The 16110-nt window shown below is 36.0% G+C and overlaps 1 protein-coding gene across 12 annotated transcripts; it reads left to right on the top strand.

Annotated features, from left to right (window-relative positions):
- The first annotated feature begins 1652 nt into the window (after positions 1-1652).
- LOC103720292 (uncharacterized) lies at positions 1653-15145 on the top strand. 12 transcript variants are annotated; one of them, XR_005513683.3, is made up of 7 exons: positions 1653-1871; positions 2419-2486; positions 2624-6050; positions 12182-12248; positions 13494-13852; positions 13983-14246; positions 14363-14492. XR_005513683.3 is itself a non-coding variant. In XM_026809689.4 (5 exons), exons 1-5 carry the CDS (start codon positions 1736-1738, stop codon positions 14523-14525), a joined length of 3861 nt encoding a protein of 1286 aa, XP_026665490.3. In that variant the 5' UTR covers positions 1653-1735; the 3' UTR covers positions 14526-15145. The 12 variants fall into 12 exon arrangements, 4 of the variants coding, with proteins under 4 accessions (XP_026665490.3, XP_088566029.1, XP_088566028.1 ...); XR_005513685.3 differs by having other exon boundaries at positions 13975-14246; XR_015972717.2 differs by adding an exon at positions 7339-7805 and having other exon boundaries at positions 13494-14246.
- Positions 15146-16110: the final 965 nt, after the last annotated feature.

Genomic DNA, 16110 nt, shown 5'->3' with positions numbered 1-16110 from the left:
CCTCATGCCACAAGGAAAAAAATAATACATGAGCAGTTGAGCACAAAATGGGGCGCCAGTATTACAGTTTTAGTTACTATGCCATCTAGGATTATGCTTGTAACTTAAAAGATGTTAAAGATTATGGCCTCTTGTGGTGAAGTGTTATTTGCAAGTATCTACAAAATTAAATATCTAAAGCTGCATATTTGCAAGAAGAGAAGGTGCAATAAACACATAACAAATCCAAATTTAGGACAATATTTAAAAACTAGTAGATTTGCGCATGCTTAAGCAGGTGTGTTTTCATTTTTTAATAAAATTGAAAGTATGTTGATTAGATTTCTCTAATAGCTAAACAAAAAGAGGTGCGATGAAAGCTTGATTACTTTTCTAGTAATTAATTTATTTGAATGTTTGAAAGTGAGCTTTGACAATGGTTTCTAGTTGCTTTCAGGAAAACATATAAAAAAACTATAAGATGAAGTATTTTTGTCATGTTTGTCGAAGTGCTACTGTGCTAGTGACCTTATGCCCAAAGTCACGCTTCTCTATGCTTGAATGTGCTAAGAATCATTGTTTAAGGCAAAATATAATGGCATATAGTGGATATGCTTCAAGCCAAGTTTGATGTGCTCGAGGTATATATAATTTATGTCTCTTTTTTAATGAAAGAGAAACATAGGAAATATGCTTACTACAAGTGAAAGCGTGTTTATCAAATATAATTAGAGCAAACAATATTTATTTTTTTATTGTGATCACAACATTCATACTTTCCTCAATCTACGCCTCACTTGTGCCCCACACTAACACACACTAATTAAAATATATTATTGTATAAATACTTTTAGCAAACTAGACAAATTTAATTCTAGTTTATGTTTTGCATGTCTATTTGTCTATGCTTGTATTCAAGCTCAAACTCTCCTCTACATGAAAAACCCATTTTGTTCATATGAAGGAAAAAAAAAGAAGAAAAAAAAAGTACGTCAACAAAAATATAATAAAATAACTTATATATGTTAGAGATTTTAAATAAAAGAGATAAAAAAATCTTCTATAGAAAATAAAAACTCACGTAGATATAGAAAATACACTTTACTATAATTTGAAAATCAAGATAAAATATATTTTTAAAAAGTTAAAGATATATATATATATATATATATATATATATATATATATATATATATATATATATATATATATATAAATTCTAGTAAATTAAAATTTTTTAGTTAATTTATGAATGGCATAAAATATTTTTTACATAATTTTTTTTTAAAAAAAAATGCTCAATCAAATAGACTTTCTGTTCCACTTTTTTACGATCAAAACCATTTTATAATACATCCAGATGTCTGCATCCTAAAAAATTTATTGCAGTCGATGTTTGGATGCTCAAACCGGATTGAATTAAAGAAAATCTTCCATCGTTTTCTTTTTCAGTTTATTTTTTAAATTTTTTTTAATCTTGCTTTCCTTTTTCCCGCTGAGCCGCGCCGCGACACCTAACGGACGTCGTTAGGAGCTCAAGATCTCACCAAGAGAGCAACTGTCCATCTCCAACCGTTGAACTGGAACCATCAATCAGATGTACCCCAAAATAACGGTCCAGATTTCATGAACTCCTATCTATATATACGACAGTCCCAGAGGTTGCAGGCCTCGCCGGTAAAGCCCTCGTTCCTTTAAACCCGTCGCCTTCCCCTCCGCCAAGAAGCCGAAAGCCCGCTTCTGTACCTCACTTCCAATGGCGAAAGGTAACCATTCTTCTTCTTCGGCGGCGGCGGCGGCGGCGTCGTCCTTTCCCCTCTTCGTCGACTCGAGCCTCGACACCCATCTCGCCATGGTCGTCTCCTCGGACGACACCGTTGCTGATCTCAGGAGTGAGCGCCCGATGCTTTTCCCTTCCCTTCTCCGAATCTCTTCTCTCGATTTGGATTCGTTTCTTTCGTGCCTCTCTGCATTCCTCAGTTTGGATTCCATTTCCTTGTGGTTCCAAATGGTTTGCCCCGCCCCCTCCATTTTTTATGGAAATCTTGATAGGGTGTATATGTTATTTCTCTCGATCGTATTATGCTTGTTTTATTTTCAGATTATAGAATTATTTTGAAATTTTTGAGTCATTTGAGTATCCAAATGTCGATTTTTGGTCCTACATTCCTTATGGTATTATCAATTGGAGAAGTGTAGTAACTGTACCATTTAATCGCTCCGCACTAAATTGTAACATTTTCATGCTATATTTTTTCCTATTTTCCTTATTTTTAATGGTTTGTGATCTCATTTCATTTCTATCTTCGATCTTATCTTCTCATAGTTCATGCAGGAGTTTGTAGTTGTTCTCTGTTGTTTCTACTCATATTTAAGTATTTGGTGCGCTTCTCTTGGAGATTTGTAATTCAGTGCAAATTTCATGCTTTTGTGGAGCAGGGAAGATAAGGATTGAGCATGCTCTTTGCTTTCCAAATGTTGGAGAAATCACTATCCATGCAATGAAGGTATGCTTGCAAATTTGAGCTATTGTGAAGTTTTATCTTTGAGATCCTTGAATGCTCTTATCTTGTTGTTTTCTTTGTAGTTGTTATATTGAATTACTTCTTGTTACTAAGTTATGGATTTTTTCTGATGTTGGCAGGTCAAGCGCAGATCATCCTTCTATAATTTGTCGAATTTGATGCTTGTTAGAGGTGCTTTCGATGGGATCAAAGGGACTTGGTTTCTTCATATCGATGCTGCTCCTGTATCCATGATGAAAAGTCAAGCAGGAATTGCAGAAAATGTTGTAAGTGAGAATGTTGAGCAATCAGAAAAGCATGTTCAGCTTCATGCAGAGCCTAATGTTAGGGTCTCACTGGGCCACTGCCGTGATAAGTTGCAAGGTGTTGTGGATGAAAGGCAATCATTGCTTGAAACTTCTTTGGACAGATCAGCCAATCATGGTAATTCATCATTGCCAAATGCTAGAAATTGTCAAATTGAAAGCTTGCATGGTTCTTCACATGATCAGATTGGTATGGGTGATACAAATGTTGACACATCAAAGGGGATGAACTTAAGAGAGAAAGGGGTGTCTAGACTTGATCAGATTCCTAATGTAACAGACATGCACAAAGGACAAGTTCATGAGGGCAGTGAAGAGGTTGGACTGCATGTACAGTCCAAAACTGACCTTGTTGTTGGTCAAGAGGAGGATGGTGGAGAAAAAGGATCTGAGAATCCTGATGTTGGATCTAGCGATGGAGATGCTTCTATTTTTGCTACCAAGAAAGAAAAATTCAGAAAAAGGAGTAACATCTCAGTGAACAATCTTATTTTGGATGGAGATTCAGAACATCTTTCTCAAGAGAAGAAAAAGCACAACAAGGAAAAAGATGGCTCTTTTAGGGAGGCACCTCTTGAGGATCCTGCAATAGGAAATAACTTTGAAAGGCCTGCCTATAAGAAAGAGACACCCAAGTTGGAAAATGCTCCACCACAAACCAATTCTCAGGAGAAACATCTGGCTTTTATAGAGGAATTATCCAGTAAACTACTCCGAGGTGACTCAGTGCCAGAAAATCTAGTGGATGATAAAAGGAAAAAGAAAAGGAGAAAAAAGTCATCCAAGTTTCTTGATGAAGTTGAACCAGCTGTTCCATTCAATAATGGTGGTACTAGCTTGTCACACAGCATGGAGGAACCCCATACCAAAATTGGACCTTATGATAGCTCAGTGGATTTAACTGGTACTGTTATTCCTGTAGGTGAACAAGCCGTTGAAGGTCATGCCAAGGAAGCAGGGGTAAACAACTATAGAACTCTGACCAAAGTGCCTGATGCTGCAGTCCATACTGAAGAAGCTACTAAGAATGCAGCAGATGAGAACCAGGAAGTTCCTTTGGATCATAGCCATACAGAATGGAGTGAAGAACCTAGCATTCTAGATGGTCTGAAAGTGGCTGCATCACTTACAAATCCATCTGGAGTTGATGACTTTCCAACTAACTCGCTTCACAGCAGAAAAATGTCCAATAATGAATTACCAAAAACCATGTCAAGCAAGTTTGATCCTGCTCATCCTTCAGAACATGTGAATAAAGAGAATATTGGTGAAGCATCTGGAGGCAACTGTAGGGATCTGCATGAAGAATCAGATGCAGCAACCATTCTTAAAAAATTTGGGGATCCTAACAACCTTGCAAGTTTAGACGTTGAAGTTCCTTCTGGCACTGATATTAGAAGTGTACATAGTAGGAGGAAAAAGAATACAAAGAAAACTGAATTTACCAGTCTGCAACCTGATAAAAATGGGAGTGCTCATCCTTCACGTGATCAAGTCACTGAAGAGAACTGCAAAGAGACATTAGGTGACCCCCATAGTGAACTTGGTAAAGAGTATGAGGGAGCAACTGTTCTTAGAGAGGTTGTTGCCCTTGAAAATTCTGCTGTAGTGGATTCTCATATGCTTTCTAATATTAATGAGAAAAGATCATGTAGGAAAAGGAAAAAATCAGCCAAATCCAAACTTCAAAATCATGAGTTCGTTCATCATGCCCACTCTCTGGGGAAAGGTCCTGTTAAAGAAAAGCCCACAGAAACATTGGATATGAACCATAAAGATTTGGGTAATGAATCTAAGCCAACAACCAGTCATGGAGAGCCTGCAGCTCTTGGAAGTCCTTCAAAAGTAGATTTTGTCATTCCTTCAAATAACAATGCTAAAATCTCACATCACCACAAGAAAAAATTAGCCAAATCAGAAGTGTTAAACAACATGTCCAGCAATCATGACCTATCTTCAAGGGATTTGAGTACTCCAGAGAATTTTGAGAGAGCATTTGGAACTACTCACAGAGATTCAGGTAATGAATCTAATGCTACGATGCTTCCTGATGATGCTTCACAGAATATATCTAAACTAGGTTCAGCCTCGTTGTTCAATGATTCATCTAACAAGCATGAAACTGCCCACCTTTCAGCAAAAAACTTAACCCAAAAGAACAGAAAGGAATTGTTGGGAAATACTCATGATAATTCTGGTAAAGAAATTGGCCAGAATATGACCCATAAGAGATCTGCAGATTCTATTGAAGTGCATGAACATATGGATCCTCCCGGGTATGGTAGTGGCAAGACTAACTTCATCGATTCTTTTCTTCCTAAAGTTGTCGAGCATGAATCTGTTCTTTCTGCAAAGGAGCTTCCATTGGAGGAGACTGTAACTGGGAAATTAAAAAAGGGAAAAAGTAAAAGGAAAAAAAAATCAAGCATGTATTCACAAGATTCCACTGTTGACACGGTAAAGCCTTCAAGTTCAAATGAGCAGCACATGCATAAGAAGAAATACCAAGATGCTGATCCTGGTAAGCATTTTCTGACTGATTCTATGGTACAACTCACAGATAAGGAAGTTAAAACTAAAAAAGTGCATAATGAAAAAACTGTAGAGAGGTCAAGTAAATCCAATGTGAATTTTGGTGATACCTCTTCTATTATGATTTCACCACGAAAGCCACATGATGATAGCGGACCTGAAAAGAAGCTTCAGGAATACAAATCTGACACTTCTTGTCAGGTATCCCTGTCAAGGAATGAGCATAGCAAGCATGTGCATCATCCCAAGGAAAAGTCTTCTGTTTCTGATGGTAAGCTTAAATCTCATAATCATCAGGATGACACTGCCATTGTGCACTCCTCAGACGATGTCCTCCAGTCTGAGAATTTAAGTACTGTCATCAGAGGTCGTGCTGTAGGTGCACCTGCTACTCAGAGTGATAGTGCTGATGCAGTGGCTAATCTGGCAGCATCTAGTGACAGCACAGAAGATATACCACACCAAACTAAACAATATAGAGTTGCAGTTAGGAAGGTTCCAAGTAAAGGATTTGGGAAGGTTCTTAAGAATTCTAAACAAGAAAAGCCTTTGTTAGTTACTTCTAGTGCAATATTTGATGATGCTACAAGTGGAAGTTCTGATGATGAGTTTGGGATTAGTAATATAGAAGATCCTATGAAAGCAGCCTCAGATAATTCATCTACGTCTTCTGACTCAGATGGGGACCTTGAAGAAACACAGACTCCAGGTATTGGTGTTCTTAGTTTCTTATCTTTTTGAATTTATTTCATTTAGAAAAAATACTGTATTATGCAAGGTCCACAATGTTGGTACTGGATACTGTACCAGTACGTTAGTGGTTCGGTATGGTATAGGTTAGTACAATATAGTACGTACCCCATGCTTGAAATCGCCATTGAATCATTTTTCTCACTTTTTACCTCGTTACATCTTGGTACGGGTAGGCACACCTCGGTACACATCGGTATGAGGCAGTGTGGAGTCGTACAAAGCCTATACCAACCCGAACATAAGTTTTGTACTAGTTCTGACCTGGTACAGTATGGTATGGGTACACAGTCGATCTATGGCATTATGAACTGAATAGATGAGTTAGCATATATCCGGAATTGTTCATCAGAAATAATTTGCTGTGGGCTTTAATTTTTCCATGTGTTAGGCTGTGTGTTGTTTGCCACAACCTAAAGGAATTGTTAATGTCACCAAGATCAATAATGTCCGAGCTGTTTGGAACAAACTATAGTTCTGTTTTTAAAAATTTTATTACCACTGAGGCCATGACCTTTTGCCACAAACTGTCATGGAATCTAATTTCTTTCTCATATCCATTCAGCTTTATTGTAGGACTTCCCCTTTTTTATGAGTTTTGCCTAGATTGAAGGTGCATCACGCCCTTGATTTGTATGCAGAGTCAATTTAACTGAACTTTCCAAAGTTATTCCCTGTCTGGACTACTCTCATGCTTCTTCTGGTATTATAATTTCTCATTCTCTCCTTCCAGATATATTTACTTGCTCGGTTTGTTTCCACTTTCATAGTAAAATCATCTATGTTATACTGTGCATTTAATATTCTATTTAGAAAGGACTCTAGTTTATGTGTGATCTTTGCTGCCAAAATTGTTACTGATACAGTTCTATTTGCAATTATATAGAGTGGCGATTGTGAATCACACTCCAAACTAACCAAGAGCAAAGCCTTATCTGATTGTTTTCATTATTTTTTCTCCTTTATAAGTTTTTGTCCGGGCATTTTAGCTGTATTCTTCTGTTTTTTAAAGGTCATCTCAGAAATCTAAATCCTGTTATTTTTGGGTTGTCCCTTTATATGCACATGCTAAACTAGCTCAATTATTCTTTGCTGTAGTGTTTATTGCTGGTAGGTTATCATGAGAGGCAGATTCATGATCTGTTCCATACAAAGATTAAGAACATCATAAATCAGCCTTTACTGCTTTCCCCGTTCATTTTGTATGGCTCTAGAAGTTTATACATGACAAGTTGAAATTACATCAGGTGAATCTTGAAAATGAAGACGGAGGGCCACATTAGAAATGATGAATGCTAGAAACGAAACCATGATCTTCCAACCTCTACGGGATTACCTCCTCTTTCTTTTCCCTTAATAGGGGTCAGCCTGATGGGCTTTATCCTCTTGCACCTCTGCATGTCTATCCTGACTTCTCAGGACAAACTTTGTGAGCTATGATTAAAATAATTATTGTGCACCGCTCAAGAATGATGTGTTTATGGGTATACATCAAGCAAGCTGGGCAGTGCAAGGGATAGTCTTGGTTTGTTTCTTGATTTCTTAGCTTGAACTTAGTTTTACCACACCTGGCCCGAACTATTTCAGGTTACAACTAAATATCAAAGTTTTGACATCAGAGTAGAACATAGCATGGATTTGTGCAACATCATGCTCAGACAGGTGGCACCTGCTTCTAACACGGGGACAACTGCTTGGATCTTCTGACCGTTGGGTATAAACAAAACTTAAAAGTAAACTATGCATTTAGCATATATTTTGGGCATAGTTGGGTTGGCATATTAGGCACAAAAAATTGTTGGCAGGAACCCAGTCCATTTAATTGTCCGGCCTATATATATAGATTCAGTTTCAACCAAATCCAACGTATCCCCAAATTCGGTTTTAGGAGAACATGTTTGAATGGCCAGATCCAAACCAGTCCTTCACTGTGTAGTCTTAAGCAAACCAACTCTTCTGTGTAACCTGGTCCGTATTGAAGTAACCTTTATCAGATTGAATTGGTTGATTCAAGTACGAAACCATGTTAATTGCCCAATCTTATCAATTCAATTGACTTGGTGATGCTTTCTCCATTTTTATATAGTTCAGGATAAAATACGTGTTCGAACATTTAAGACGACATGATTGTCCTTCATCTAAGACTAAATAAACCAGCTCAACTCATAAATTTACTTGAGTTCATATGCAATGATATAATGCTTCAAATCTACCTTTCATTAATTCTTAGTCTAAAATTTTCTACACATCATTTTGTTAATCATGCTTTTCTTGTTTCATTATTAATATTCTTAATTCAATTTAGATATTTACCAGATCAAAATATATTTTGAAGGCAACCAGTTCTGATTTTTTGGGTAACCGAAATATATTTTTTTTTTTTTGATCTTTTGTTGAACCCAATTCTGATTCCACACCAATGGACCTTGCTTTGTGGGCTTGATCAGGTGGGTTGCTGCTTCCTTTATTCTATATACATCCTTGGATGTGGGATTTCCATATTATGGCTGAACCAATGAGACCAAGCAATTATGTACAGGTCCCTCCCATTCAAGGGACTCAGAAAATTTTAATCCCACCATACTATTAGTATCTTGCAGTAGTCTTTTGGCAGCATGCAATAACTGTCTAACTCAAAATTATTGTGCAATTCAATGAACAACTTGATTTAACCAGAAATTCTAAGGATTTCTTGCTTTAGGTCAATGAAACATGTTACCATTAATGTTAATTATTAATATTTATTTTGAGAAATCTATGAAGCACTGTCAGATACCTAGATCCTTTTTTTGATGAAACTATAATCTAGATGGCCAACATTTAGAGTATCCTCATTAGAAATTCTGTCTTCACATGAAGATCACCTTAACTACCTAGTGGCTGCAACATTGAATTCTTAAAATCTGCCTTTAGGCTCATGCAATGTTATGACATAGGTTTTAGATGTTAAAATGTCTGATAAAATTTGACATAGCAACCTTCAAAATTCTAATAACAGAATATGGGGAGACATACTAATATGTAGATGTTTATGTAGATAAGCATACTTATATGTATATAATGTGTAATTTGTTAGAAATTTGTTTTTTAATTTCATAAAATTTATGGAATCTTTGCTACATGTTATTTTCAACTTGAAAACTTCTAGGTATTAAGTGCCCAGAGCTGATACATGACCATGACGGCATTATGGTTTGTTGATTTGAATTTTGAAGTGTCAAGGATTGTCATGAAGTGTCTTGGCGTTCATGTGCATGGACACATCAAATACAAAAATTTTGAATTTGCTGGGTTAGGTTAAATTGGGGACTATGGTAAATCATTTACTAGTGAACCGACATTATATCTAGGCATTGACCAAACCTGGTCAGGTACTCGGACATCAAGTTTCAACATGTTGACTCGTGCCTGGCTTCGCCTTGTCTTAGGATAACTCTTTGCAATCTAGGCTTGGTCTAATACTGAGATCTGCAGACTGAGGTAAGTCTGACCTGACTTGGTAAATGCCCAACTCCCTCAACTCCCTAGGGTACACAACTGACTGCCGTGATGTTACTTCCCAACAATGGCCAGCATGTTGAGGGGGGGTGGGGGGAGGTTGTCATGGAAGGTGTGGGTGAGGGTGATGAGGAAGGGCCAGAAAAGGGCAAGGTTGTGGTAATTACTGAGGGTGTTAATGGGGGCATTGGTGAGAAGGGGCGTGTAGGATAGGATTGTGGTAGCAATGAAGGCAAGGCGGGTTGAAAGTAGGGGGTGGTAGCTGTAGAGTATGGGTGGTTGGGAGATCAGGAGATGGTGAGGTTTGACAGCAATGAAATGAGGAGAGAGGAGGCAACTGGGATAAAGGATAAAGGCAATATATATATATATATATATATATATATATATATATATATATATATATATATATATATATGTATGTATATATATGTATGTATATATATGTATGTATATATATGTATATATATATGTATGTATATATATGTATGTATATATATGTATGTATATATATGTATGTATATATATGTATGTATATATATATGTATGTATATATATGTATATATATATGTATGTATATATATGTATATATATATGTATGTATGTATGTATGTATGTATAGGTATATGTATGTATGTATGTATAGGTATATGTATGTATGTCAAGGTATGCCGAATTGACCCGGTTTTCGGATCGGTTCGCTTGCAGAAAACAATCGCAATAGGACCGGCCAAATCTGGTCCTTTTCGTGTCGGAATAGGGTTGGTTCGTTTACAAAAAATAGTTTCGGCCCTTTCGGGCCGGAATCGTAATAGGACTGGCTAAATCCGGTCCTTTTTGTATCGGAACCGACCGGTTCGATGATGACTCGGTACGAACCAGTCGGTTTACACCGAGTCAAGTAGCACAGTGGCATTATTGCCACAGTGCTTTGGCATTATTGCCACAGCACTGTGGCAATAATGCTGTTGCCATGGCTTTAAAAGCCCCTTCAGCGACATTGGGAAGGCCTTCTCAATTGCCATAGCAACACTGTGGCAATAATGCCACAATGGCCTGCTGGGGGCTTTAAAAGCTCCTTCAATGGTGAGTTGCCTTTTCTTGCCAAAGATTCTCCTGGCTAAAAATTTCACAAATAACACCGATTCAGGCTATCTTCTTCCTTCATTTTTTTGGGTTTAAAAAAATAGCTCAAATATTGCAAAATAAAAGAAGTTCATGCTAAATTTTTGAATTTGGGCTTATTTTTTTTTTTTTTATATGTTGTAGATTTATGGACGATGCACACATTAACATAAAAAAATTTATTTTTCGAATTTTATATAATTTTTAAAAATTAAAAATATATTTTCGGATTAAAAAATGATATTTTTTTAAAAAAATGTAAAATCATAAATGTGTTTAGGGACATGCAAGCTACTTTATATAAAAATTTGGTATCCATTCATTCAAGTTTTGATGCGATCATGTGTACAATAGCTTACGCCTAAATTTAGAAAAAAATGAGAAATAAGTAGTCTTTTATACATGCCCGAGAGTCTAAAAAAATATATATGTAGTATCCATTGTTGGGTTCTACATAGATCTGAGCTGAAATTAATTTTTTGATATATTAATATCTAAAAATTAATTTAAATATAAAAAATTTAAAATGTCTAATTAATACCTAAAATTACGAAAAATTAGTAGCATGTATTAGATAATTCAGAAGTAATTCCTGAGTTAGAAATCATATTTTTTTGAATTTATGATATAAACATTTTTTAAATAGAAATTATTAAAAATATATCAATAAATAAAAAAATAAAAAAAATTACTTAGCTTTCTATGGCAGCTTAAGTTGACTGCATTCTGCATTACTTTGGGACCTTATATATCATACTATGCAATATAATCGTTGAGAATTTACCTTAATCTTCTTTTAATAACATGTAGTTCATGGTCTTATGGCTGGTCTAATATTTGTCTTGAAATTGATTCATAAGATAATAATTGATGAGTAGTTGAAAGGGAGATTTAGTCATTGGCAATGCTTAAGTGGGTATCTATGACCTTGATTGACTGATTATGTTTCATTATTATAATGCACATGTTTGTATCATTACTGAGAGCTATGACCTATTGTAGTTATACTCTGGAATTTGCCACCGCCAGATCATTACATCGGCGGCAACCAGTTAGAGCATTCGCTCCTACTCTATTTCTCATCTGCTAGCTATTCATAATGGAGTGAGATCCTAGTATCATAGACAAGCTAGAGTTTTGTTCAAAATTTGAGTCATGGTAGTGCAGATTCATCTTTTTTTTAGTAGCTTACATTTCTCAATGTTTTTCTAGACACGTTTTGTGAGCCTAGACTATACTGATTGGATTTGGTTTAGTGTGGTTTCTTATGGAGTATTTGCAACTAGCTATTGTTGTTGGCCATATTTAGTAGTGCTGATATCATGTTGCTTCAGTGTTCGGAAACATATACTCTGCTGTCATAATTTGCAAAATTTATTCTATAGTTTTTGCAACTAATCATATGCTCAAAATAATCACTGTATGAGCAAATTTCCACACTTTTATGTTCCTTGCTAATTTTTATAGGAATTAAACCTGCTGCTTATGGTAAAAAAGATGAGGGAACTGATGGTAGGAGTATCTTTCTGTCACAGTAAGTATATTTATAAGATTTAATAATAAAAATGTTTCTTCTATTCTAGTTTGAATAATATTATTCATACCTTCAAGCTTTACTGACTTGTTTTATGCTAGAAAATAGACATTCTTCCTTAATCACATGATTGTTCAATTTACTTTCTTTATTCTTGATCTTTAGAAAATTTAAAAAGCTATGCAAGTTGTAGGACATGCAGGTAAATCTAGCTCCTTGTTATTAATCATAATGGAACAATCAGAGGAGTGTCTCTTAGTGGAGACCTCTACCTGAAAATATGGGGTGTTAAAAGTTAGTTGTGATCAGATTTCAATCATCACAAAAGTCAGTTATTCTCAGAGCTTTTGTTAGTTTTGTTACAATAAATAGATTTTCTTATCCTTTAAGTTTTGCATTGGAAAAGCTTTCCATCTGCTATGTGGTGTTCACTATGAAGGGAGAAAATTAACACACAAGGAAATCATAATTTGGATAATTTTACAATTGTTCAAGATTGTTACTGTAATTGACTCTCGTTTTTGGTCACTTCTAAGGTATCATATGCATTGGGATTTATAGATCACAGAAGTTGGGTATATGCTGAATGTTTTGGCTGTTATACTTGTAGTCTGTTTGATGTCATCAGGCTAATCTATACTTAATTTTATCATTCTTATTTATTGACAATAGGTTCACTAAGCTTGAGTTTAGCATACCTTGATTGTAATAATAATGACCTAAAGTGGAAACTCATAGCCTCATTTTATTCATCTCCCTTTATTTACAATGTCGTTGCAATATTCTGAGAACATGGATTATTTAATTAGAAAAAGATATTTCAAACATATGAATATTTAGACAGAAATGTGGAAATTGAATAATTGAAAGTCATCACAAGAAAGGTATTCCTTTAACAGATATGTCAAACATAATTAGTGATTAATTGTCAACATGCTTTGCATAATAAATTAGGGGTCTGGCTTTGGAAGGGTAACTTTATCATAGAAACCTGATAATGTACACACAACCTTCATTCAATTTACCTAGATGTTCTATTGGCCTTTTTTGACTCTTTGATGCAATTCCGAGCCCGGTATGCTGCAGTTGGTCATATCTAGTTTTTTCTCTTCCATATCTTAAATTTCATAGTGAATCTCTTAAGCTTCCTTGTCTAATGTGGAAATCTTTATGAATGATATCACTTCACACGAATGTCCAAATACTTCTTAGGATTATGTTTTTGATGAGAGATTCTTTGGCTAGGTGGATCGAAGAGAAAATAACTAGTTAGTAATAGAGACAAATAGTAGTTGGATGAGGTGCTACATCAGGTTTCAAGGAAAATTGGTTGACAGGTTTGGGAGTAGTAGGATGCGAGTATCCGGAAAGATTGGAAATGCCAGGTTGGAACTTCATAGTACCAAAACTGAGTGGGGTGGAAAGAGATGCAAGGGCTTGGTCAAACATGAAAAGGATGAGGAAGACTATTATTTTACAGATGAAAAGTATGCAAGAGATTCAGACACTAGTTCACATTGGCAATTTTAATGCGCAAATGGCTTTATTTTGGAGACATCACTCAAGATCATCAGACTTGCCATTCTGAAAGGGACATTGATGAGGTTTGTGTAAGATGCCTACTATGCGTGATGCATCATCTAATGATAATTTTAACTTCTATCAGTTATACGTTTTGTCTATGTGCACCAATGTTCATTCTGTGGACCTGATGATATTGTTTTAGACGTGTAGATTCACGACATCAGAAACTCAGCGCTATTACATCCATCTGCACTGCAACACTAGCAGAAAGATGGCCTTGGAAGTATTCAAGAAAAAGCTTAACTTTTAAGCTTATTGTGACCAAGAGTGTACAACTGAATAAAATATGGTTGTTGTGTTTGGCTAGTTGTAAACATTAAGAGTTTCACCTAGAGTTTGCTGAGGTAAAGAATGTGGCTGTTGTTTGCTAGCTTGCGCGCATGCACACTGTAATTTGATTTCACACTTCTGAAGGTAACTATGGATATGCTTCCTAATTTTCTACTAGGAAACTGTGCAAAAGGATTTTCTCATATTCTAACATTTTTTGCAAACTAGTAATAATTTTTTGTTGTTTGCCTTGCTACCAGATCAAATGCATCCAAAAAGAATATGCCCTTAGGCACGATCCTGAGAAGTGCAAGCAGCTACAAAAAGGCGAGGCTTTTGGCATCTCAATCACAAGCTGAGGACTCTGAAATCCAGTCCATCGACATAGTCCCTGAAACTCAAACGGACTCTGCTGCACCTTGATAATGCTTGCAGTTTTGCAAGTGAAACTACTGCTGTCCTCTACCACCTATGGCACCTGGTTTCTGATAAAGCAGTGTGGCCGTGCAGAGAATCATACACCTTGTTTTCTGCATTTTTTTTTTTTGGCCTCGCCTGCTCTCGTATTGACTTTTGACGGTCAGCAAATTATGAGGATTAGAGCTTCTATTCATGTATTCCATGGTATTGGTTGAGGTTTTAAATTGACAGTGATTCATTTTTTCGGAAATATTTGTTGGTGAATCAGATCTCAAGAAGTATAGGAGACTATTTATTGGAAAATTCTTCGTCTCTCCTAACACATCCCTGAAGAGGCTGTAGGGCATGGTTTCCAGGAACCACCAAGGAAATGTTGGCATTGTAGCCCCAGATTAGCACCCAGACCCTCTTCATTTCATACCAAAAACTGGGTTTGCACCCTGTCCAGGAAAGTTCTTTGGAAACCTAGCAGCTTTCTTGTTGGAATGTGTTGACAATGACATATATCTGATGAGATGGAGGCAGCAAGGAGCTTGGTGTGTTGCAAGGAGTTTCGAGGGGCTGTTAGAAAACTATGAGATTGATCTCTTATTTAGCTAAACTAGACCTGTGATTTGAGAAAAGGTTGTTGTCTTGATACATATATTTTCATTTTTGCTAATTTTACTTTTAAAGGAAGTCACTGGTAATTTTACTTAGCCATTACTATGGAAAATCTCTTGATCAAATTTGCTGAAAAAAGCAACTGTCGTAGGTGATAAAGAACAGGCCAAGAAAGAACCTCAACATTAAAGTACAGCTCTTTGGAGGAGAGCGGAAAGCCTTATCATCCACATAAGTAGTTTGCATTTCAGTAAAAAAAAAAAATCTAAAATTGTTGTTTAATAGAACAAAGATTAATCAAGTTGGTCCTAGTTGAACTAGGGGGTCTAATTTGGCCTGATTCATCAAATTGTCAGGTGGTACGTTTCATTGAGAAGAAGAGGATATTGTTTTTGAAAATGAAGGGGCAGCGGAGAGCTAACATGTCAAAACATGTCACAAGCCAAAGTGAATCCTAACCCAATCACTAGCCCATGCAAACATTTATTGAGTCTGATATTATTTGTATGTTGAAAAGATCTTGGATATTTATACAGATCACTAGCGAGATCACACGTCTCAAGACTCGAACCTTCTATCTTTTGCTTGGGAGGCCACTAGAATTCACATTATATGATAGTATAAATAGTCTTTTAAAAAAAACATTATCCAAATATTTTTGTTTGAATTCTAGGGATCAACCAAAATATGCTTAAAAATCATGTCTACAACTAGGATGTCCATGAAAGATGACCTAGCAGAGAGAGAGAGAGAGAGAGAGAAATATTTGAATGAATCTGATATGATGATCCAACCCAAGATGATATGAGATGAAGTGGTGTCAGCTCATGCACATCTCTATTTTCGATGTACAAATCCACAAACTTCAAGTTAAAACCGAGGTTCTCGAACTGAAGATCTTGGCCATCTAGAATGGTAGCCTGACTAGGATAAACTGATATCTAGATTTCCCTTAGTTGAAATGGAAGCTTCTGAAATATTGGAG

The sequence above is a fragment of the Phoenix dactylifera genome, chromosome 13 (genome assembly GCF_051530095.1).
Source record: "Phoenix dactylifera cultivar Ajwa chromosome 13, Ajwa_hap1_PhDact_Kaust_v1.1, whole genome shotgun sequence".
Taxonomy (NCBI): Eukaryota; Viridiplantae; Streptophyta; class Magnoliopsida; order Arecales; family Arecaceae; genus Phoenix; species Phoenix dactylifera.
This window is presented reverse-complemented; position numbering and strand designations above follow the sequence as displayed.